General features: G+C 38.8%; 1 protein-coding gene and 1 non-coding gene across 5 annotated transcripts in view; one reads left to right on the top strand and one right to left on the bottom strand.

Annotated features, from left to right (window-relative positions):
- The window catches only part of TTC27 (tetratricopeptide repeat domain 27), a 312,437-nt gene that overhangs the window by 206,505 nt on the left and 80,217 nt on the right, over nt 1-25,715 (top strand). For 3 of the 4 annotated variants that reach the window (XM_077135029.1, XM_077135028.1, XM_077135031.1), the window contains 2 exons: nt 2,730-2,852; nt 22,349-22,576. In XM_077135029.1, the coding sequence (XP_076991144.1) occupies nt 2,730-2,852; nt 22,349-22,576 (351 nt within the window). The remainder of the gene's footprint in view (nt 1-2,729; nt 2,853-22,348; nt 22,577-25,715) is intronic. The other variant, XM_077135030.1, reaches the window with a different exon arrangement.
- LOC143661838 (U5 spliceosomal RNA) lies at nt 19,252-19,370 on the bottom strand. Its single transcript, XR_013164876.1, has one exon. It is a non-coding gene; the product is annotated as a U5 spliceosomal RNA (small nuclear RNA).

Below are 25,715 nucleotides of genomic sequence, written 5' to 3' on the forward strand. Positions count from 1 at the left end.
TTAGTGTCCTTTTCTCTCAACATGGAGGACTCCCTTTATTTACCATTTCCAATAAGGCAAGTCCTAGTGATAATGAACTGCTTTTATTTTTGTTTGTCTGGAAATGTCTTAATTTCTCCCTCATTTTTGAAGGACAACTTTGCCATATTATTCTGAAGTAAGTTTTTCCCATTCAGCAGTTTAAATATGTTCTCCCACTGCCTTCTGGCCTCCATGGTTTCTGTTGAGAAATTGGTCATTTTAGTCTTACTAAGGATCCTTTAGATACAACATGTTGCTTCTCTCTTGCTGTTTTTAAGATTCTTTGTCCTTGTCAGTGGACAGTTTGGTTATAAAATGTAGTGTAGATCTGTTTGGGTTCATTTGGTTTGGCATTTGTTGAACATCTCAGATTTTTATATTCATATCTTTCATCAGATTTGGGTAATAGTCTACCATTATGACTTCAAAAAATTTTTTTTCTGACTCATTATCACTCTGTTTTCCTTCAGGGACTTCTATAACGCATATTTTGGTAGGCTTGATGGTGTCCTATAGGTTCCTGGGGCTCTGTTCTTTTCTTTTCTTTCCATTCCTTTCTCTTTCTGTTCCTCAACCTGAGTAGTTTTAATTGTTTTATCTTCCAGTTTGCTGATCCATTCTTCTGCTTCCTCCACTCTGCTTTTGCTCTCCTTTATCAATTTTTTTCACTACGGTTATTGTAATCTTGACTTCCAGAATTTCCACTTGGTTTTTCTTTTTAATTTTTGTCTCATTATTGAAATTCTCAGTTTGTTAATATATTGTTTTCCTGACTTCCTTTAGCTCTTAGGCCATGTTTTTTAGTTCATTGATTGTATTAATTAGGGTTGTTCAAAGATCTTTGTTTAGTAATTACAGATACTATACTTCCTCTGAAATATTTCCCTTCACCTTCTTTTTTCTCCTGTGACTGTGCCATACTTTTATATCTCCTTGTATGTTTTGTAATTTTTTGTTGGGACCTGAACATTCTGAGTATTACGTTGTATCATGGTCAGGTTCTTGTGTCACCTTGACCAGATGGTGGTGCCTGGTCATCTGATCAGACAAGTGCTGGCCTTTCTGTTGCTATGAGGACATTTCATGGACTTAAATCATGATTATGTTGGTGGCATCCACAGCTGATTGCATTTGTGATCAGCTAAGGGGAGTGTCTTCTGTGATGAATAATGCTTTTTGTCTCATTACTGGAAGGCTTTTAAGGGTTCAGAAAAGACAGTCACTCTTCCTGCTTCAGCCAGTGAGCCTCTCCTGTGGAGTTCATCCAGATCATTCATCGGAGTCGCCAGCTTCACAGCCTGCCCTATGGATTTTGAACTTTCCTATTCCCACAGTTGTCCAGCTGGCCTTTCCTGCAAGATCATTGAGGACCTTCATTGGTTACCAGCTTGTGGCCTCATCTACAGACCCTGGACTCTACATTCCCATGATTACATGAGGCACTTTTATAAATTTTATATCTATGGATATCTCCTGCTGATTCTGTTTCTCTAGAGAACCCTAGCTAATACATGTTGTGGTCACTCTAGAAATCTAGTTTTCTCAGTCTTCAGTCTGCCAAACTAAGAACAGGAAGAAACAAAAAGAGAAGGAAAAGAAGTGGAGGGACAGAAGAAAAAAATATTAGTAGACAAAACACCTATCAAAAAAAAAAGAGAAGGAAAAAGAAAATGAACATTACTACTTCTCCAAGTCTCTTGTTATTTACCAGTTTGAAGCCAGATCTCCTGCTTTTGAGGCTGAAACTTAGGCAAGCATCTGTGCTTATTCTTCAAGCATCTAAATATAAAATAGAGAAAGAACAACCAACCAACCAAAAGAAAGAAATAAGGAGTAGGTGCACTGGCTCATTGTATCCCTGTAGATGCTGGTTTTAACTGAGGCTAGATTCTGTGCAGGGCCCTCAGGGATCTGCCAAACTAAACAATATAAGAAAGAGAAAGAAGAAACCCAACCAATGAAAAAAGTGCCTTTGGAATCTGCAAACAATGAAATACCCATACACGGGAGGGGAAAAAAACCCGTACATCCGATGGATGCTGGTGGGAGGCTTGAAGCACTGCTGCCAGAGGGCCAAAAGTGAGACCAGCTTTGGTTTCATTTCCTCATGGATCTTCCAGTCCAGCCTCAATTCTCCCCCACTTTTAGAGGAAGCGTTTACTCTGGTAGCCGGCCCCAGCTGGCGTCTCTGCTGGAATCTGGGCCATAGTGCAACCGCAGCCATTTCTGCAGCATTGTCATGGCACTGAGCAATGCTGGTCACTGGTTTGTGTTTTCACTTAAAAAACTCTTGACAATTTCTTGCTTCCTCTGACACTCCTGTAGTTGTTCTAAGTGTCCATTCTGGTTCCAGGGTTACTACTTACTTAATTTCAGTCTTTTTCCAGCTCTTTCTTTTTTCTGGTAAAGGGATTTATACAACTTCCTTTTCTGCCATTTTGCTTTTTAAGTTCTTCTAGGTTCTTTGATGACATTTAATGTGTAGAGTTTTTAAAGCAGTTTCTAAATTATCTTTTAATTCCCCCCCCATAAAAAGATTGCTAAGGTAAAGTTAAATATTCAATCATTACAAATTCCTAATTAGTAACGGCTGAATTCTAGAAATGATGCAATTATACATTGAACAGACCCTAAAAATGTCTGTAAGTGGAACAGAAATCTTTCTTTATGTCAAGAAATGTTAACTATTTGAACTTTGATTTATCTAGCGCCAACTTGCAAGTTTACTCTTTGAGTTGGGGTGTACCAGTTCGTCCCTTCAGATTTTTGAGAAGCTGGAAATGTGGGAAGATGTTGTCATTTGTTATGAAAGATCTGGGCAGCATGGAAAGGTACGTAATAATAAAATTCTGAGTACTGATAAGAGCCTTTATTTATTAAGCATCTTCTCACTGTGTGTGTATATGCTTTTTAAAGCCTAACTTTGCCAGTAGTTCATTTATATTCCTCTTTTTTTACTTCTTTCCTCAAAATTCTTTTTAATGTTTTCTGTGATTTCTGTTAGGGCAGATATTTTGTATGTGCTCATATGTGTATGTATATAAAAGGGGAAAGCAAATTGAAATTGATATGTAATTGTTTGTATTAGATATTTGGTATTTAAGAAAAATAATGAAAGCTTTGAAGACACTGTGCATTTTGGTGTATATCCTTTACTAACTCTCTTCTGCACGACGACCTCATAGTGAATATTAGGGATTATTTCAGGCATCACTGGGTTGCCTGATGGTCAGAGGCTGTGGGCCTGATGGGAGGTACCCAGGATGGAAAGCATCGACCAGGCCTGCACATGAAAATCCAAAGGGTGTGATGATCCCCCTCGGGGCAGAAGAGTTGTCAAATGTGTAATGCATATTTAATTCTACCCTTAAATTGGGTCAAGAGGGAAAATTTTACAATATTTGCGTCTGTTATTGATCTGTTGCTTTTCCCCTCATAAATGAACAGAATTTTAGCATTACTAGTAGCCATTAAAACCAACACATTGAAGTCATATGCTAATTGTGTATTAAAATGTTGAAAGGCTAAATTTGTGTCATGAGTGTAATACATGAGCAGAGTAAAATTCACAAATTGGATCATTGACACCTACAGTGAACCTTTTGCCATCATCCAAAAAGGAAAAAATAGTGGTGCAAGTATATTTATCTATTTCTTTTTTTTTTAATACTTTTATTGGTAAAACTTAGCATACATATATTCCATACATGGTGTACAATCAGTGACTCACAATATCATCACATAGTCGTGTATTTCATCACTATCTCATTTTTTTGAGCATTTGCATCACTCCAGAAAAAGAAATAAAAAGAAAAAACCGATACATACTATACATTACCCCTCCCTCACATTGACCACTGGTATTTCCATCTACCCAATTTATTTTACCTTTTGTCCCCCTTATTATTTATTTACTTATTTTTAGCCATATTTTTTTTTACTCATCTGTCCATACCCTGGATAAAAGGCGCATCAGACACAATATCATTATACAGTCATCTTCAAGAAGCAGGGCTACTGGAACACAGCTCTTCAGTTTCAGTATACTTCCCTCTAGCCACTCCAATACACCATAAGCTAAAAGGGAATATGTATATAATACGTAAGAATAACCTCCAGGATAACCTCTCATCCACTGACACTTTACTTATTCTTACTTCTCTCTTCCCCCTTTTGGTTGAGAAGCTTTTCTTAGTCTCTTGATGCTGGGTCCAGGCTCATCCCGGTATTTCTGTCCCATGTTGCCAGGGAGATTTACACCCCTGGTAGTCATGTCCCATATAGTGGGGAATGGCAGTGAGTTCACTTGCTCTATCATCTTAGAGAGAGAGGTCACATCTGAACAACAAAAGGGGTTCTCTGGGGGAACTCTTCGGCCTAATTTTAAGTAAGCTTAGCCTGTCCTTTGCAAGAATAAATTTCATAGGGGCAAACCCCAAGATCAAGGACTTGGTCTATTGATTTGGTTGTCCCCAGTGCTTGCAAGAATATTAGAAGTTCTCCAAATGGAGAAGTTAAATATTTCCCCCTTTCTCCCCTTTGCCCCAAAGGAGACTTTGCAAATACTTCTTTATTTGCTGTCCAAATCACTCTGGGATTTATCAGGGCATCCCACTAACCTGAACAAACCAACAAAATCTCACACCGTATTCAAGATTCCATATACTTATGGTGTTCAACTAAACTGACCGTACAAGTTAAATTAGGAAATACACTACCCAAAATATAAATTTTGTACCAAATAAACATCTCTCCCTTTAGTCTCATACAGAAGTTGAGGTTTTAAAATACGGATGATACCATCCTTTACCCAGTCTTCTGATATACCTTAGTCCTATCCAGATCAGCTTCATTCGTATCTCTACTTGACGTCTGACCACTTTTTTCAACTTTTTGAACAGTTCCTGTGCAGGTATTGCTCACTTTCATAGCTTCAGAGCTCTAACTCTGAGTCTCAGGTGTCGCATATACACCCGAAGTTTCGGGGAAAGACCGTGTTATAAACAAACAACCCAGTATATCAGAATTTAGAATTAGCAGTTACACTTCCTGAATGTATGTGACTGCTGTAAGAGCTTACAATCTAGGACCCTTTCCAATACACCCCAACCTGAAATCCCATGCTCTCAACTTTAGTTCATCAAATTTTTATATTATAGTTAGTCCATATAATTGGGGCATGTATCTATTTCTTAAATACCATCCTATGTATATCTATTTTAGACTAATAGTAAAAGTTTATAATTTACATTCATTTCACTAATCAATTAATTGTAATGAATGGTTTTGAATTATGTTTGATAAAGGCAAAGCCAACATGGGAGTAAAATTTTACGGTAGATGATCATAAAATTATAATATTTTATTACTGGAAGAGAATTCCATAGTTATCTAGTCCAGCTTTCTCCTTTTCCAAATGAGGAAAGGAGTTCCTTATGATTTGCCTCATATTACAAAGGTAGTTATTGATCATTTGCTTCAGAGACAGTGTTGCACAGTGGTTGAAAGTATAGTCTCTGGACCCCAAACTGCATGAATTCAAATGCTAATCTTGCCACATACTGGCTTTGTGATATTGGGCAAGTTACTTAACCCCCTCTTTCTCTTCCCTCTCCCCCCTCCCCCCCATGCCTCAGTTTCTAATCTAGAAGCAGATAATCTTACCTCATAGGCTTTTTTGAAGTCAAATGTGTAGATTACATGGAGAGGCTGAAGGGAAGTGCCTGAAAATGTAGAGCTGTGTTTCAGTAGCAGTGTTTCTTGAAGATGGTTGAATAATGATATAGCTTTCACAATGTGAACTGTGTGATTGTAAAAACCTTGTGTCTGATGCTCCTTTTATCTACCTTGTCGACAGACGAGTAGAACATATGGACTAAAAATAAATAATAGGGGGAACAAATGTTAAAATAAATTAGTTTGAAATGCTAGTGATCAATGAAAGGATGGGGTAAGGGGTATGGTATATATAAATTTTTTTTGTTTTCGTTTTATTTCTTTTTCTGAATAGATGCAAATGTTCCCAAAAATGATCATGATGATGAGTATGCAACTATGTTATGATATTGTGAATCACTGATTATATATGTAGAATAGAATGATCAAAATAGGAATGTTTGCGTTTGGTGTTTTTTGGTATTTAAAAAAATAAAATAAAATAAAAATAAATTTTAAAAAATGTGTAGATTACAGAGAATGATGCTTATTGTATGATGGTTCATCAGTATTTGCTGCTATTATTGCTCTAATCCTAAGACTTGTATTCTTTCACATGTTACTATTTCTGAAATGGAAATATATCTAACAATCAATGGTGACTTTTAACTGCCATCAGTCGGGTGGTCATCTTTCCAGGTTGTTACTGTCTGTGCATGTGCAAGCTTAGTCATATCTATATTTAGTGTCATCATTTCAACTACGTTATGTACATGGTGTCATTACTACTTATGTTGAGTTTAATTGCCATTTAAAATGTCTTCAGAAAGATTCCATTGTGATTTGGCTTTAAAATCAGTTGTTGAATATACAGTAGGTAACTTAAAGCAGAGAGAGGCTACTGGTGACAAAAACATTTGCCATTGGAGTAATCATCACAGTTCCATTATTTTTCTTTGAAGCTAGCACCAAGTGCTTTATGGGAGTTAAGAATAGAAGATACCCAAAAGTAGATGAAGCTGTATTTTGTACTGAGATGTGTAAAAATGGATTGCCATTTAAAATTGCAACCACTGTATCAAAGGCAGGAAGAATTGCCAGTTCTTTCTGAATAGATTTAAAATATATTAAAGTAATGAGAAGATGGTATATTTCATTCAAGACATTTTATCATAGTTTAATTGAAAGCACTTTTTTCTTTCTTAGCAAGGAGTCCATCTCACAATTGTTGGCATCTCAAATTCAAAGAAATATGGTATTTTTTCCAAGAACTTCTTAAAGTCAAGGATTTATATATATTTTAAATACTCATTGTCTGAATCTAAAATAGTACTCAGATGTTTGTTTAATGGAGGAATGAATGAATGAACATCTTGACCTCTAATTTGATCTAGTTTTTATTGCAGTCATTCTCCTTCACTGTGTAAATCTTTTACAATGTCAAGTAAATAACTGAATAAATGTTAACTGCATATAAAATATGGTAATTTTTGAAAATTTCAAAATACTTAAAGTTGGTGAATCATGAATACCCAAAGCTTATTTGAAATATTAAATTTGTTTTTAGAAAGTATGGAAAATAGAAATTTACTCATTGCAGAAGAAAAATATAATGAATCTTTCCCTTTAAAAGAAAGGCTTTTGACTATATCCCCACTGGTAGTTGTGGTGTTATTTTTTTTTTTATACTTACACGTGACCTAATGAGAATTGTCTTGGAATGGCTTTGAATTCTCTTGTTTCTAATTACTCTAGAAATGTGCATATTTTAATTTTAGGGATATATACTCATTTACTTTCTTAGATCTTTCTGTGAGTTACACTCAAGCACTCCCCAGAATATTGATTTTAAAGGTTAATTTTAGCGTTTTAACTGGAACATAAAAGACTTACCCCACCTGTTTTTCTTATGCTGTATTTGTAGATCAATTTAACCATAGGTCCTAAAAAGTTTTGCTTCTAGTTGGAAGCAAATGTTTTATTTTTAAAACAGTTGAGATTCTTTTAGCCTTTGGTCAAATGCCAGCAGTTGTCAACACATTTTAGTTTAACTAGAAGTTTGTGAAATTTTAATCCTTGCATTTAATGCTTAATGGCATAATTTATTTTAAAAGCAAATTCACAGAAATGCCTCATTCTGATTATTGCATTTTGGTGCTCATGTTTGCATTCCACTATTGTAAGGTCTCAACTGTCTAATTTAGAAGCCACCTACACAAGTTCTTGTTATTTAATGACTATTGGCAAAATAGCTAAGATTAATTTTGCCTGAACTTGCAATCAGAATTAGCTCTCGTCTGTTAGCATTTAATTTTTAAAGTTATCTGGTCTACTTATAGTGTTTCCTCAAGCCTATGGACCAGTTCTCAATTGAAAGACTGAGCTGACATAAACTCCCTGAGGAGAGCCGGGAGGTAGGAGGTGGGAACTCTCTTGTTTTCATAGGAAACTAGGCTTTTGCTTACCTGAGATTGCTTCTTGTCTTTTATTGTGCTACGCTTACAGATTGTTGTAACTCTGGTTGTTGTTGTTAAGTCTTTTCCCTATATTACCACAAATCTCTTCCTGTCATTCCCACCCCCCCGTAATTTCTCTGCCTTCAGGATGAAGTCTAAGCTCTTTTGAATGAATGACTTACAGATCAGTTTAGCATCTGGTTTCTGTTTACATAACTATGGCATTCCCCCCCCTCTCCCTTTTTATCTCTGCATTCACCCCCTTCATCCTTCTCATCCAGGTTGTACTTGAAGTTCCAGGGGGAACTAAATAATTAAAATTTCTTGAATTTGCATCATTGTCACACTTTGGGAATTTTGTACGTGCTGTTGTCTGTGTAGAACCCGTGACTTCCTTCAGCTAACTCCTTTTTCTTTAGGTCTCTGCTCGGCAATTGCTTTCTGTAGAGAGCCTTCCCTGATACCTCCCCTCTCTCATTTGCTCCTGCAGCACCTGCCACTACTCTAATACCCCACTGGCTGATTTATCTTACGTACTAAACTATAAGCTATTTAAGAATGAGATTTGTGTCTACCTTATTACAGCCATCTCTCCAGCACCTAACATAGGCCTGGTACATAGTAAGTATTCAAAAATATTTGTCAAATGAATAGGAGATGTTTACTGAACAGTTATGGCATTGAAGTAAATCTCCAGGACACACCATTGCACTTTACATGAGGGGGAAATTACCTCTTCAGTTTCTGCCATATTATTCTCTCTCTAACAACAAATTATGAGATCCTACCCCCCCATTGTAACCTTTTAACTTCAGAAATACAAATAGGCTATGATTCTTGCACAGTAGATGCTGCAGTCATTGTGAGCATGTTGTAATATAGTGCAAATTCTTGAGCACCTTTTATTTACTACATTCTTTATGTAATTATTTTGCAACTGTCACATAATAATCATAACAACCCTACTAGGTATAAATTATTTTTACCACTGTACTGATCAGGATTAGTAACTGGCACAGTTTGGAATCAGAGTTCAGCCCTCACTTTCCTCTAATATTTAAAAAATGGAATATTAGATTTGTTAGTTAAAATCTGTTATACTCACTTGAAGGAGAAAATTAGGCAAAATAATTGAAAAGACTCTATGACTTGGTAATGCAAATAAGAGATGATGAGCTAATTGTTTGAGAACTAGGCCTGTTTTTAATTATTCTGTTTTATCTTGGACCTGGAGTATTTATGTTGGCAAGTACTCTTTGAAACATCAAGCTCGAGCATGATGCTGTTACACACATAAATGTAAACGACAATTAGTGAACAGCTGGCTCAGTGAGAGAGTGGGTGAGACTAGCCACCACCACATAGAAGAACACTGGCTGGGAGGGACTGGTTGGGATGAGATGAAGTGCTTGTACTTCCACCTCTTGGTTGCTGCTCATACAACGAGAATTTAGACTGGGAGTAAAGCTCTAGAAGGATTGTCCCTGGGAGCTAGGAGAGTAGAAGGTGCTGTGGTGCTGTCTTAGCTTTGTCCTGGTCATGTTTTTCCTGTATAAAGAAAGGACAACATTGCAACTTCCTACTGATCAGTCTCCCTGTCCGTAGCAGAAAGCAGCAGCTGTCTTTGCTTTCTGCTTCAGAGGAGCAGATTTAGAGTATGTCCAAAGCTGTGTGAGTTACATGCATACACATAACACATACACTCATTTACAAGCATCTTTTTAAAGCCTAAACTATAATCAGGTGGTCTAATCTGACTAGTAGTAGAACTTTAAATTCTTTCCGTCACTGCCCTCCCTCTCCACCTCACCCCAAGCAAACCTGTAGCTGCTAAACCTATATTCTGTCATTTCTGTTGTGGTCCAGTAAAGTTTGGTAGTTGTCAGTGTTGCCGGGTCTGAGCACTCATTTTCCTCCCCTTCATTCTTTCCCAGGAATACTGCCTATAGTTGTTCTGCCAGTTTCCTCCCCTATGTCTGAACAGATGCACTGTCAGATGAGGGCCACTCTTACCACACATTTGAATTTTTAATTCCTTTCACTAATGTACAAAATCAAGGCACAAACTATAGCCAAGAAGGACAGTTCATTTTTATAATTCCTTCTATTCAAATATGAATGATTTTCTTCAGTTGTAAATGAAATATTTTATCTCCCTTTTCACTAGAGACTGAGCTAAACTTTTATCCCTACTTTTTAACCAGAACTCAGGCACCTACCCCTGATCAGGCACCTCCTGGAATCCTAATGGTGCGTGGGATAGGCTCTTCTGTCACTCATCTCAAATTTCCCATATAACAACTTGCAGGAAAATATTCCCTATAAATGTAAATGAGCGGGCCATGATGGCTGAGCAGAGAGTTCTCGCCTGCCATGCCGGAGACACGGGTTCGGTTTCCGGTGCCTGCTTATGCAAAAAAATAATAATAATAAAATAAAATAAAATGTAAAGGAGTCCCAGTGTGGCATGTTTTTCCAGGTACTAACCCCTTTGCCTATAGCATATTTCAGGTTCTCAGCTATCCTTCAATACTGGACCATTTGATCAAAAGGTAATCATCAGGGTACAGAATCCTTCAGACACTGAGAGCCTCCTTTTGGCTATGAATTAAATCTTCAGTGTTTTTAGTCCTAAGAAGAGTCACTTCCTAGATTCAGTCACTGGGGTTAGAAGGCCTGTGAAATTCAGATTCTGCTCTGTGGCCTCTCTGTTCAGTAGGACTAAGATGTTAGATCTTTCTAGTTTAGCCATAGAGTGATACTCAGTATTAATGTCAGCCAAAGCTTGTCCCATGAAGGAATTCTTCCTTTGTCCTCAAATGGGAAGACACTTTTGTGGTTTCTATTAGAATCTGAAGATCCTTACGATTCATTAGTGGTCTTTTGTGACTTTAGCTGTTTAATTTCAGTTGAACTCATCCAGCATTTATGGAGTGCCTACTCTGTGCTGCGTAGTGGTAATCCAAAGATGAGTAAATACAAATGTCCTAGGAGTTTATAGTCTAACAGTATAGTCACATGTGAGAAGATTGTTGTAGAATAATATGGTAGGTACTAAGGTGGAGGTACAGAGTCTGGATTCCATCTGGCTCTCATATTTACAACTAAATTTCCCTCCCTTTGCTGTCCTTCTCAGCAGTGCCCTTGGTTTACATCTTGTGTAGACTCCTTCTCTCAGATCTAGGATGTTATCCTGGGATTCTCCACACTTTCGTAAAGTACTGATATTTGATAGGAACTGTCCTCACGTGGACAGATGTTTAACCCTGTGCGATCAGTACTTGTTTTTCCTTTGCTCTCACTGTCTCCGTTCCTGATGGCTCGGTTGCATGACTGCCCACTTTAACAGTTGATAATAGCAGTTCTGTCTTGGAGAAACTGTCCACAGCTAACCAGTGTGATTACTTATGGACAGTTTTAGTACTCCTGGGAGCTGTTTCAAGTTCCCCTCCTTTGACCAAGTTGTGACGTGGCCAGTACCTTCCTTTCCAGCGTGGTCCTCTGAGGAGGACGTTGAGGAGCATAACCATGAGGTCAGCACTTACTGGGCGTCTGACAGACGCTGGATGCGTGTCACACCCAGTTCTTACAGCCTCTCTGTGAAGTCAGTAGGCAGGGTACAGAGGAAGGAAACGCGTTCACGGTCAAGCGTTATTAAGCAGTAGATCTGGCATTTAAACTGTCTTTCTGATTAAAGCGCCTACATCCCCACAGATCTTCCCTCTTAGAGTTGGAAGTGTACCAAATGGATCATGCAAAAAAAATTTCCAGAAATACATTAGAACTCTCTTGGTTGTAAGAAAACCACCTCACTCTGGCTTGAGTAAAAGAAGGATATTTGTTGCTTCCTGCAACGAAAAATTTTGGTAGACCTAAGATTTAGTAGATAGCTACATGCAGGGTCTCAGATGATGCCATCGTGACTGTAGCTCATTTACAAGCTCCTTCTATGAGGCGGGCAAGGTGGCTACGGAAAGCCCACGTTTAGTAACCCGGGTGGGAGAACGTGGTCAACACCATCGCTGCCGCGGGAAAGTTATGCTTGCGCTCTGGAGGCTTCGTGAGAGAGGCTTCGTGAGGGGCCCGAGCTCTGGGCCGCCTCCCCCGAGAGGCTTCGTGAGGGGCCCGAGCTCTGGGCCGCCTCCCCCGAGAGGCTTCGTGAGGGGCCCGAGCTCTGGGCCGCCTCCCCCGAGAGGCTTCGTCAGGGGCCCGAGCTCTGGGCCGCCTCCCCCGAGAGGCTTCGTCAGGGGCCCGAGCTCTGGGCCGCCTGCCCCGAGAGGCTTCGTCAGGGGCCCGAGCTCTGGGCCGCCTGCCCCGAGAGGCTTCGTCAGGGGCCCGAGCTCTGGGCCGCCTCCCCCGAGAGGCTTCGTCAGGGGCCCGAGCTCTGGGCTGCCTGCCCCGAGAGGCTTCGTGAGGGGCCCGAGCTCTGGGCCGCCTCCCCCGAGAGGCTTCGTGACCGCCGGGGCGTTCTGTTAGCAGATCAGGGAAACGACGCTGGGCAAGACACAAAGGAACTGATGTCCACAGGACTGTTAAACCTGATGTCGGAAACTGGCAGCTTATAGATGTCCGAGACAGTCCAATGTTTTGAAAAAGCTTACTCTAAGCAGTATAGGTTTCCTTGGTAAATTAAAAGGATGTTTTTCTAGCTAAAATTGTAGGTTTGGCCTTTAATCTTGACTGACTTAGTTTTATGCTGAGATTTACTGTTTATCCTTAGTCATGTTTTAAAAATTGTATTAAGAATAATAATTATGTTGAATTATAAATTAAAGTATATTATTAAAACAGCCTAGATTTGTATGCGTGTTTGGGTAGGGGAATGATCTTTGAGGCTTTAGCTGACAAGATTATTTTTTTTTAATTTTTTAAATTAATTTTTTAATTTTTTTAAAATACGACAACAAAGAAACACATTCTTAACAAATGATCATTCCATGCTACATGTATAATCAGTAATTCACAACATCATCCCATAGTTGGATATTCATCATCATGATCATTTCTTAGAACATTTGCATCAATGCTGACAAGATTATTTAAGTACAGTACAGATTCTTTGTAGTCATTTGCGCATTTACATGGATAAATATGTGCATGTTTGGAAGTGAATTTTTACCCTATCCAGTAGATGTTGAGATAAAATTTTTTCTCAACCTATATGAATGTAGTGCTATATTTTCCCGGGGGGAGTAGCATCCTGCAACCAGAAATACCAAAGCTTTTTCATTCTGTGAAGATTTGCAGCCACCCATATTTTGAAACTGCAAAAGTGATATTACAAAAGCTGTACATAGTGCCCTTACACTTTATTTATGTTCACTGGGTATGTCTTTTGTAGCTCTTTCTTTGGTGATAAATTATATAAATTTACTAGTAAATGGAAGAAGGAGGAGAAAATAGAAAAAAATTGGAGAGTGATGAAGGCTGAGGAATGCAATGTGACTAGTTGAAGAAAAGAAATATATTGCCTGCAACACTGCCCTTGGGAAAAATAATTCTTTTGGCAGAAAGAAGAGGTCCAAGATCTCAAGGAGAAAGAATGAACTTCTCTAACACAAAAACGTGGAATAGGAGTGTGCTAGGGCCCCTGCTCTAGCTTTTCTTGCCTTCTCTAAGAAACTGCTGTACATCCTGGTCCTTCAGATCTGTCTTCCCGTGAATAAAATACCCAGAATTGATATTGTTTGGCAACAAGAAGTTACATACCAGCCACCCTTTTTTTTTTTAAATACCAAAAAGCACCAAACAAACGCAAACATTCCTATTTTGATCATTCCGTTCCTCATATATAATCAGTAATTCACGATATCATCACATAGTTGCATATTCATCATCATGATCATTTCTTGGAACATTTGCATCTATTCAGACAAAGAAATAAAATGGAAACAGAAAAAAAAATTCATATATACCATACCCCTTACCCCTCTCTTATATTGATCTCTAGCATTTCAAACTAAATTTATTTTAACATTTGTTCCCCCTATTATTTATTTTTATTCCATGTGTTCTACTCGTCTGTTGACAAGGTGGATAAAAGGAGTATCAGACACAAGGTTTTCACAATCACACGGTCACATTGTGAGAGCTATATCATTATACAATCATCTTCAAGAAACATGGCTACTGGAACACAGCTCTACATTTTCAGGCAGTTCCCTCCAGCCTCTCCATTACATCTTGAATAACAAGGTGATATCTACTTAATGCGTGAGGATAACCTCTCGACTCTGTTTGGAATCTCTCAGCCATTGACACTTTGTCTCATTTCACTCTTCCCCCTTTTGGTCAAGAAGGTTTTCTCAATCCCTTGATGCTGGGTCTCAGCTCATTCTAGGGTTTTTCTCAATCCCTTGATGACCAGCCACTCTTTACATTCCTCTTTCTTACAAGAGTTTCTATAGGTATGAGTTGGTGGAAGAAGTATTTGAGATGCCAAATATCTTAGCATTTCCAAATATGAAGATTTTCCTTATTACTATTTAATATTCCATTTGTACATTTATTTTGTCTTTGCAAAGGTTGCAAGCACTACATTTGTTTTATGTATCTTTAGACTATAGTGAATCTTTATAGTCTGTAATGCAGTGCAGTTAGGTGTAGAATAAGTATTTGTAGAATGGTGTTTTTGACCTTGCAGGTGCTTTGTGAATATGACTATATTCTGAGCCTTGGATCTTATTTTTAGAGTAGAATACCTATGTGGAGGTATATATAAGGGAATATCACCTTTTTTGTTTCTGTAACTTTGATAATAACTTTAGCATCCTGAAGTTTAGTATTCCTGATATTAGTAATTTGAGTTATTTCTTTGTTTTTCTTGGTCAGCTGAGCTGTTTTGGGTTAAATTTTGTTCCCCAAAAAGATATGTTGAAGTCCTAACTCCTGGTACCTGTGCTCATGTGACTTTATTTGGAAATGGTTTTTGCAGATGTAATCTGGTTAAGATGAGTTCATACTAGAGGATGGTGGGCCTGTAATGCAGTATGACCGGTGTCCTTCTGACAAGTAGAGGAGGGTGGTGGGCCTGTAATGCAGTGTGACCGGTGCCCTTCTGACAAGTAGAGGAGGGTGGTGGGCCCATAATGCAGTATGACCGGTGTCCTTCTGACAAGTAGAGGAGGGTGGTGGGCCCATAGTGCAGTATGACCGGTGTCCTTCTGACAAGTAGAGGAGGGTGGTGGGCCCATAGTGCAGTATGACCGGTGCCCTTCTGACAAGTAGAGGAGGGTGGTGGGCCTGTAATGCAGTATGACCGGTGTCCTTCTGACAAGTAGAGGGTGGTGGGCCCATAGTGCAGTATGACTGGTGTCCTTCTGACAAGTAGAGGAGGGTGGTGGGCCCATAGTGCAGTATGACCGGTGTCCTTCTGACAAGTAGAGGAGGGTGGTGGGCCCATAGTGCAGTATGACCGGTGTCCTTCTGACAAGTAGAGGAGGGTGGTGGGCCTGTAATGCAGTATGACCGGTGTCCTTCCGACAAGTAGAGGAGGATGGTGGACCCATAGTGCAGTATGACCGGTGCCCTTCTGACAAGTAGAGGAGGGCGGTGGGCCCGTAATGCAGTATGACCGGTGTCCTTCTGACAAGTAGAGGAGGGTGGTGGGCCCGTAATGCAGTATGACCGGTGTCCTTCCGACAAGTAGAGGAGGGTGGTGGGCCCGTAATGCAGTATGACCGGTGTCCTTCCGACAAGTAGAGGAGGGTGGTGGGCCCGTAATGCAGTATGACCGGTGCCCTTCTGACAAGTAGAGGAGGGTGGTGGGCCCGTAATGCAGTATGACCGGTGTCCTTCTGACAAGTAGAGGAGGGACGCAGAGACACAGGTAGACACAGAGGGAAAACAGTTACCTGAAGGCATAGGAAGAGATTGGAGTTGTGCTCCCACAAGCCACGGAATGCCAAAGAAGTTGGTGTCCGTCAGGAGCTAGTAAGAGGCAAGGAAATATCCTCTCCCAGAGCCTCAGAGAAAGTATGGCCCTGCTCACACCATAGGTTTCTGATTTCTAGCCTCCAGAACTATGAGAAAATAATTTTTTTGCTTTAAGCCGCTCAGTTTGTGGTACTCTGTTCCAGTAGTCCTAGGAAACAAATACGCTAGCTAATGGACTTGTGGCCCATTTTTTGGATCTTTTCAAAGAACCAACTTTTAATTTTGTTAATATTCTCTGTTATTTTTCTATTCTCTATTTCATTTACTTCCACGCTAATCTTTATAATTTCTTTCCTGCTTGCTTTGGATTTGGTTTGTTCTTCCTTTTTCTAGTTTCTTATGGTAGAAGGTTAGTTTTCTTCTTTGTTAATATAGGCTTTTACAGTTATAAGTTTTCTCTAACCACGGCTTTCACTGTATCCCATAAATTTTGGTATGTCTTATTTTGTTTTCATTCACCTCAAGATATTCCCCAGTTTCTCTTGTGATTTCCTCTTTAACCCATTTGTTGTTTAAGAATGTTTTACTTAATTTCCACATATTTGTGAATTTTCCAATTCTTTCTCTGTTATTGATTTCTAGCTTCATTCCGTTGTGGTTTGAGAAGATATTCTGTCTTTTTAAATTTATCGAGTCTTGTTTTATGGCCTAACGTATGGTCTATCCTAGAGAGTGGTCAGGGTGCATTTAAGGAGAGTGAGTATTCTGCTGTTGTTAGATGGAGTGTTCTATAGAAGTCTTTAGGTCTCATTAATTTATAATATTATTCAGATTTTCCATTTCATTATTGATCTTCTGTCGCAGTGTTCTATCCATTTTTAAAAGTGGTGTATTGATGTCTCTATTAATGTAGAACTATCTATATCTCCTTTCAGATCTGTCAGTGTTTACTTCACACATGTGGGGTTTCAATGGTTAAGTGTATGTATGTTTATAAATGTTACATCTTAATAACTTGATCTTTTATCAAAATATAGTGTTCTTTTTGCCCTTTGTAATATTTTTTTACTTAAAGTCTATTTTGTCTGACATTAATATAGCCACCCCTGATCCCTTTTGGTTACTACTTGCATAGAACATTGTTTTCAATTCTTTCACTTTCAACCTACTGTGTCTTTGAATTTAAGGTGAGTCTCTTGTAAGCAGAATGTAGTTGGGTCATTCTGCCAATCCTTGTCCTTTTTTTTTTTTTTTAATGGGCAGGCATGGGGAATCGGATCCGGGTCTCTGGCATGGTGGGGGAGAACTCTACCAGCTGAGCCACCATGGCCCACCCCCCCAATCCTTGTCTTTTGACTCTAGAGTTTAACCCATTTAGGCTTTTCTAAATCATATGCATTTTTCCCCTCTCACTTCTTCAGTTACTGCCACTTTTGTATTTGATTATGTATTGGATTCTCCAGAGAAATGGATAACCGACAGGATATATATGTATGCAAGTATTATGAGATTTATTATTAGAAGTGGTTCACATAACCATGGAGATTGGTAAGTCCAAATATATAGGCAGGCTGCAAGTTGGGAACTCTGATGAAGGTTTTGATGAATTACACAGGAGATAAGCAGAGAGAGAAATTCTTCTGTCTGTAAATCATCAGTTCTCCCTTTAAGACCTTCATCTGATGAGATGAGATTTCTCTCATGGCTGAAGGCAGCCTCCTTTGTTGATTGTAGATATAATCAGCCATTGATGCAGTCTCCTGACTAATGATTTAAATCCATGACAGTAGTAATCAGGCGAGTATTTGCTTGATTTAACAACTGGACACCATAACCTAGCCAAGTTGACATCTGAACTTAACCATCACAGTTGATCTTTTGTGATGACCATTTAGAATTCCCTTCTCAATTCTTTATTTACATATTCTCTTTGTGGTTACTGTGGGGCTCTAATTTAACATCCTGAAACTATGACGGTTTTGTGTGAGCTGATACTAATATAACTTCAATAGCATACACAAACCATGTTCCTCTATTTCTCCATCCCTCCATTTCTACGTTGTTCTTGTCACGACGCTTTTATACATTGTGTCCAAAACCACAGACTTATCATTACCCTTTATACGTTTGCATTTTAGATCCCATAGGAAGTAAAAAGTGGGAGTTTCACTAATGTAGACCATATACTATAGTTAATAGTGCAATTATAAAAATGTTCTTTCATCAGTTGTAACAAATGTAACACATTAAGTTAGGGTATTGTTAATAAGCAGGTTTATGGGAGCTATTATTTTATGTGTGATTTTTCTGGAAACCTACAGTTCCTATAATTAAAAGTGTAAGAACAGGGTGGGCCACGGTGGCTCAGCAGGCAAGAATGCTTGCCTGCCACGCCAGAGGACCCGGGTTCGATTCCCGGTGCCTGCCCATGTAAAAAAAAAAGTGTAAGAACAAGAAAAAGTAACTGCACCCACCTTATGGGGTGGTTATGAGAGGCAAATGCATTAATGTACTGTAAAACTGTTAGAATAGTGCTTAGTGCTTAGCATCTAGTAAGCACTCCATAAAGCAGGCTTATTGCTATTCAGTTAGCAGACATTTATTGAGGACCAGATAGGGTCATTTAGGATTCTTAGCATTGCTATAACAAAGTATCGTAAACTAGATGGCTTGAAACAACAGGAAAAAAAAAGTGGAGTTTCAAACCAAAATATGATGCTGGCATTTATATTTACTCAATACCTGAGGTATTGATTTCTTCATGCAGGTTCAGTCTACTGTTTAGTGTCCTTTCCTTTCAACCTGAAGTACTCCCTTTAGCATTTTTTGTAGGGCCAAGATAGTGATGATGAATTTTATCAGCTTTCATCTATGTGAGAATGTCTTAATCTCGCCCTCATTTTCAAAAGACGGTTTTCCTGGACGTAGAATTCTTAGTTGGCAATTTTTTTTTCCCTCTCAGCACTTTGTATATGTCATTTCACTACCTTCTTGCCTCTGTATTTTCTGTTGAGAAATTGGCATTTAACCTTATAGAGGCTCCCTTGTACGTGGCATGTGGCTTTCAAGATTTTCTCTTTCTCTTTGGTTTCATTATAATGTATATTAGTGTGGATATCTTTTTTTTTTTCTAAGTCGTTTATTTTATTTATTATTTTCATTGCTTTTAACGAAAAAAGCCCTACGAGCAACTACAAAGAACTTTAAAGGAAATAGCTGCTTTTTTTTTTTAACGCACGCATTGGGCCTTGATAAAAACCAAGACCTTCAACAAATTGTTCAACGACTCATAACTGCTTCTCTCCACGGAAATCTTTCGTAAAAGGCGAAAGATATATACGATTTGAAGAAAAACTAGAATATAGTGTGGATATCTTTTGAATTGATCCTGTTTGCAGTTTGTTGAGCTTCTTGGATGTGCTTATTCGTGACTTTCATTAAATTTGAGGTGTTTTCAGCCATTATGTGTTTGGATATTCTTTTGCATCTTTATCTCTTTTTTTCCTTCCTGAAACCACCATGGTGTATATGCTTGATTGTGTCCCACAGGTTTCTAGGCTCTATTCAATTTTCTTCATTCTTTTTTCTTCGTCTTCCTAAGGTTGAATAGTTTCAGTTGTCTTATCTTCAAAATCACTAATTCTTTCTTCTGGCTCTCCATGTAGTCTCAGGTCCCCCCCATGTGATTTCTCCACATGGATTAGCTTGGTTGTTACCTCATGGCAACTTCAGGGCAGATGGACTCCTTTCATGGTGGCTTAGGACTCCAAGTGAGTGTCCCAAGAGAACCAGGCAGAGCTATTTGACTTTTTTGTAACCTAGCCTTGAAAATCACAGATTTGTCACTTTGACTGAAGTCAAAAACCCACTCAGATTCACACACAGACATATTGACCACTGCCTCTTGATGAGAGGAGTATATGGTTCACATTATAAGAAGATAGGTTGGGAAATATTGTTGTGTTCATCTTTAGAGAAGTAATATGTCATACATCCATAAAACTGGACAAAATGTAAGAGGCAACTGTTTATACATTGGACAACAGGTACTGAAAGTCTGTGCTCCAGAAAGAAGAAACCCATGAGATAAAGGCTATGACGTTTATCCTGGCTTCCCAACTGGGAATTTTCCTAACACAGATGCAGAGTGTAAGCATACAGCATGGTACTCTCACTAAGCTTAGAAACAGAGATCAGCATTTGGCTGCTGAAGAGCCTATGGGAAAGTCATTGGGGAGCAGGAGCTGCATGAGGGGAGGCAGGAAAGAAATCTATGGTAGTTCACTGTGGAAACTTGGCCAATGAGTGATTGTAAATGCATAGGGTAAGTTTATAAAAGGTTTATAAGAGTTCAGATTCTATGGGATTGAGATCAGAAAAGAGGAACTAGAGGTTGAACAGAACATTGGTGTCCTAGCCCAGCGAGGGTAGAGATACCGCATTAGCATCCCAGGTGTCATCTAAGCAACAGCAAGGCCACCCCTTGGGAATAAGGACCGTGCACTTGAACGTGGTTGGGAAAACTGTGTTCTGTGTGCCACATCTGGCCCGTGGCCTATTTTCATAGATAAGGTTTTATTGCAACACAGCCATGCCCATTCATTTATCTATTGTTTGTGGCTGCTTTTATACTACAGTGGCAGAGTTGAGTAATTGTGACAAAGACTGTATGGCCCACAAACTCTGAAAAATTTACTTCCTGGCTTTTTACAGAAAAAGCTTGCTGACCTCTGCCTATGGTAAGGCCTAGTCAAGAGCCACCCTAACAAAACCTAAAACTAGGCTGCAACAGTATTTGTAGGAAAGACAAGAGTTTGAACTTCAGGTGTCACCAGCTTGAAGAGCTCGGTAAAACTTGGAACTTTCCACAGATCTGCCTTAAAAAATCATAAAACCAAGCCTGCTTGAATTCAAGATTGTTAGCCAGTAATTGAATTGTCTGCTAGAACTAAATTCAGCAGTCAGCAAAGAAAATAACAGAATACAGAGTCATGATATCCAGAATTCAATACAAAATCACCCCATATACAAACAAAGTGGGAAGTGTGATCTGTAGTCAGGAGAAAATCTTGAAAGCAGCAGAGAGGGGAGGGCACACATTATAAACTGAGAAACAATGATTTGACTGATGGTTGCCTTCTCATCAGAAATAGTAGATGCCAGAACTCACTGGAAAGACATCTTTAAGGTACTTAAACAGACAAACAACAACTTGTCAAAGGATTTTATATCCAGTGAAAATACTCCTTCCAAAAGAAAAAAGACAGTTTCAGATAAATGAAAATGTAGAGAATTTCTTTCCAGCAGACCTGCTGAAGTAACGGTTTTCAGGCTAACAGAAAATGAAACCAGATGGAAACTAGGATCTATTGGAAGGAATGAAGGATTATAGAAATTGTAAATATTTGGATAAATATTTAAAAGACGTTCTTTTTCCTCTTTTAATTTGCTTAAAATAAAACTGAAGCAGACATGTCATTGTAAGATGAAGTTTAGACTATGTAGAAGTAAAATGTGCGACAGCAACAGCATGTGGAATTATGCTGTTTTGAGGTTATACCATTTTTGAAGTGGTAGAAGTGAGGTAATACAATATTAACTTTAAATGAGTTTTGATAAATTGGAGATGTATGGTTAGCCCTGGAGCCACTACTAAAAAGTAATAAAATGATGTATAGCTAAAAGCCAATAGAAAAAATAAAATGGAAGACCAAAACATACTTGATTAACCCAGTCAAATGCGCTAAATTTCATTTAGGAGAACTAGTGAAACTGAATTCATCCTACATTGTAATTCAGCAATCCTCCAGAAATAGCGTCCTTAGAAAAAGTTTTATAAATTCTGATTCTGTTTTCAGATTAGGCCAAAAAAATCTGCATAATCCATCATGAACCAGAAATGCAAAAGAGCCAACATCCAAAGATGATTTTAGAAGCACAATACTCTTTGAAAATATTTCAGGAAAATTAGACTACTTAAGAATTATCCGTATGTCCAAACTAAAGGAAATCAAATAAACAGATTTCCAGATTACCAACTACATAAGATAAGGACTTTGAAGTCTCATTTTAGCTGCTCAAGGATGACTTTCTTAGATATCTATACCCATTTCAGCCCATTGCTATCTTAGCATCTTTGGCTATACCACTGTTTATATGAAGGTCTTTGTGTGTGTGTGAAGATGGAAAGTATAGCTATGAAAACCCTTTTTGCTCTCTGCTGAAAATGATCAGAAATGTGGTAAAGAGCATGGTGGGGAAAGGATATAGGATTAACTTCGGGTGATCAGGTGAATCCAGATTGTGGACTATGTTATTGTTATTTCTGTTGTTCTATCTAGGCAGAAGAAATCCTTAGACAAGAGCTGGAGAAAAAAGAAACACCAAGTTTATACTGCTTGCTTGGAGATGTCCTTCAAGACCACTCCTGCTATGACAAGGCCTGGGAGTTGTCCCAGCACCGCAGTGCTCGCGCTCAGCGCTCCAAAGGTCTCCTGCACCTTCGAAACAAGGAGTTCAAAGAATGTGTGGAGTGCTTTGAACGCTCAGTGAAGATTAATCCCATGCAGGTTAGACAATACATAATCCCACTTGCCCTCAGCACTTACTCTTTTCTTTGGCATTGATCCTTATTGAATAAGTAATTTTTTTTCCTTAATGGTTGGTGAACTTGCCTTTGTGAGTAAGAATTTAATCTCCTGTATACATCTTGCTTGTCACAGAAAGTGGATGGTAGATTTTTTCTTACTCATATTTTGTTGCTTTAACAGAAGAGGCTACTAATTTTCTTTAACGCAAATACAGCTATTAAAATTAGGTATCATTTTGAACAGATATGTTAGGAAGGAAATGAATGAAATCAACGATGAAAAAAAAAATTTATAAATAGGATAGCATACAGAATGGATAATTGATCATTTTAGGAGAAAATATATATATTTTCTAGTGACATGATAAACCCATAGGAGAGGACCCATTTTTGAGGGAAAAGATAACTTTAATATATATTTAATGATATACACTTAGTAAAGTGAATTTATAATCAGAAATAGCCATTTTGAATTGGGTAGGCTTGAACGTGTCTTTTATATTGAAGAATTAGAAGTATATTTTTTATGGCAGGTTGAGCTAATTGCTTTCCTCAGTCTGGGAAGTGAATATGATTAGAACTTTCCAAGTCAGGTGGCTGGTAATGAGCCTGGACTAGAGAGCAGACAGGTGTAAATAAGGAAAATCAGCAGAAATTAGCAGTTGAATTTGGCAGCAAGTATGCTTTCTGTTATACTTCAGGAGCTAGTTTTTGTTAACAGCTTCCTCTAACTGGATGGTTCTTAACTGGGGTTGATTTTGCCTCCCAAGGGCATTTGACAGTATCTGGAGTCATTTTTGATTGTCACAGTGGGGTGTGGGTGAGGGTGCTACTGGTATCTTGTGAGTATGCTGCTAAACATCCTATAATGCATCGGACAGCCCCCACAACAAATTTTCTCGTCCCAGATGTCGTAGTTCTAAGACAGAGAAACTCTGGTCCAATTTATCACTCAGTTTCCTTTATTTTTTATTTTTTATGGAAAATGGAATTCATTCAATATTGTATTTTTACAATTTTACTTTTACTTTTATGGAAAACTGTATTGTATCCTTAGTAACCTCTGCCTAGCCATAGCTGCCATCATAAATGGGGAAACTTAAGTCCCTCCTTTAACCTTCCATAGTTTAAGTTAAATCAGTGCCAGGAGCCTCACAAACATGAGTTATTCTCTCAGTTTTCAACGTGTCAGCGTTAATGCCTTCCTTCTGCCACACTGGCTGCTCTCTTAGTGTCCTTCCCTGTTCTTCCTCACCTTTTGGGGTGCCCGAAGCTTCGTCCTTGGATCTCACCCTAGTCTAACTCACCCCCTTGGTTTCGTTCAGGTCCCATCACTTTACGTACCATCTGTACGTCAACAACTCTCAGAGCTTATTTGTAGGCTTTTCTTCTCCCCTAACTCCAGATTCCTATATCTTACTGCTTACTAAATTTTCCCATTTGGTTCTGTAACTTGACATTGCCACTACCTGAAATCCTCTTCTTCCCCACGTGCAGCCTGCTCCCTGCAAGGTCATCCTTATCCCAGGCAATGATGGCTCCATCCGACCTTGGAGTCTTCCTTGATTCTTCTTTCTCTTATACCCCACTTCTAATCCATCAGCAGATCCTAGCAGCTCTTTGTTTGAAATATGTCCAGAGTCAGACCACTTCTCACTCCCTCTCCTGTGACCATCCTGGTCCACACAGCTTCATTATCTCTCAACCAGTTCATTGTTACAGTCCTTTACTGGTTTTCCTGTCTCTCCCTTTGTCCCATCAATCTGTTCATGAGCATCCAAATTGATCCTTTCAAATGTTAGCTCAAGTAATTCCTCTGCTTACAGTGCTTCACAGCCTCTTATCACAGGTGTGATAAAAGCCAGAGTCCCTTAATAGTTCACAGGACTTAATATAGTCCAGCTTCTGTTGCTTCTCTACCCTCACTCCTCGCTCTCTCCTTCACCATCCCACACTGTCAGCTTTGCTCCTCCCTGGTTATACTGGCGTATTTCTGCCTTTGGGTCTTGGCCTTTGTTCCTCCTCTGCCTGGAATGTTTTTCTTCTAGATATCTACATACCTTGCTCTCTTACTTTATTCAGATGTCACTTTCTCAGAGAGACCTTGTTGATCATTCTACTTAAAATTGCAGCTTCTCTCCCATCCTATACTCCCTATCCTTGTTCCCTGCCTTATTTTTTTCCATAGCACATAACACTTAGCACTTTATGTATAGCTTACCTTAAAAAAAAATTCTGTTTCCCTTTTACTAAAATGAATGTCCCATGAAAGCAGGAATTTTTATCTGTATGATTCACTGAAATTTTCTAAGTGCCTATAACTGTGCCTAGCATTTTAGAGACTTGTCTTAGTCTTCCAGAGCTTTTATGACAGGTGTCACACACTAGTTGGCTTAAACAATAGGAATATATTGTCTTGCAGTGTTGGAGACCGGAAGTCCAACTTCAAGGTATTGGGGCCATGTTTCTCTGATGTCTGTAGTGGTCTGGTGGTGCCTCCATCACGTGATGATCTGTCTCTTTCTGTCTCCTCCTGTGGTTTCTACTTCTGTGTCTAACTTCCTTTGCTTATAAGAAATTCACCCATTTTGGATTAAGGCCCATCCTCATTCAGTTTGTCTACACCTTAACCAATAACATCTTCAAAGGTCCTAATTGCAAATGGGTTCCTACCTGCAGGGCAGGAGGTTAGGAACTAGAACTCTTTATGAGGGACATGATTCAATTCCCCAAAGTACTTAATAAATATTTATTGAATGAGCAAATAAATAATATCTTTACCAATTATTCAGTCAAATATAACTGCTGTGACTGAGCTGTTGGATAAGGAAATGGCAAGAGATCACCACATAGTCCAGTTATACCATCAGCTGTGTAATCTGGTGAAACAAACATCAACAAACCTAGCTGACACTACCAGGTATCAGAGACATGCCGAGTGAGTTATTTGTAAAGTACTAGGTATATAAAGACCAAAGAAAGCATTCCTAGCTTTGGTAGACCGTGGAGAGAGGAGGTTGAATTTGGCTTTGAAGGACAAGTAGTACTTGAATGGGCAAAGGACGGTGGAAGGGCATTCCAAGACGGTGAATGGAGTGAGCAAAGCTCAGGAAGCAGAA

The sequence above is a fragment of the Tamandua tetradactyla genome, chromosome 17 (genome assembly GCF_023851605.1).
Source record: "Tamandua tetradactyla isolate mTamTet1 chromosome 17, mTamTet1.pri, whole genome shotgun sequence".
In the NCBI taxonomy this organism is placed as follows: Eukaryota; Metazoa; Chordata; class Mammalia; order Pilosa; family Myrmecophagidae; genus Tamandua; species Tamandua tetradactyla.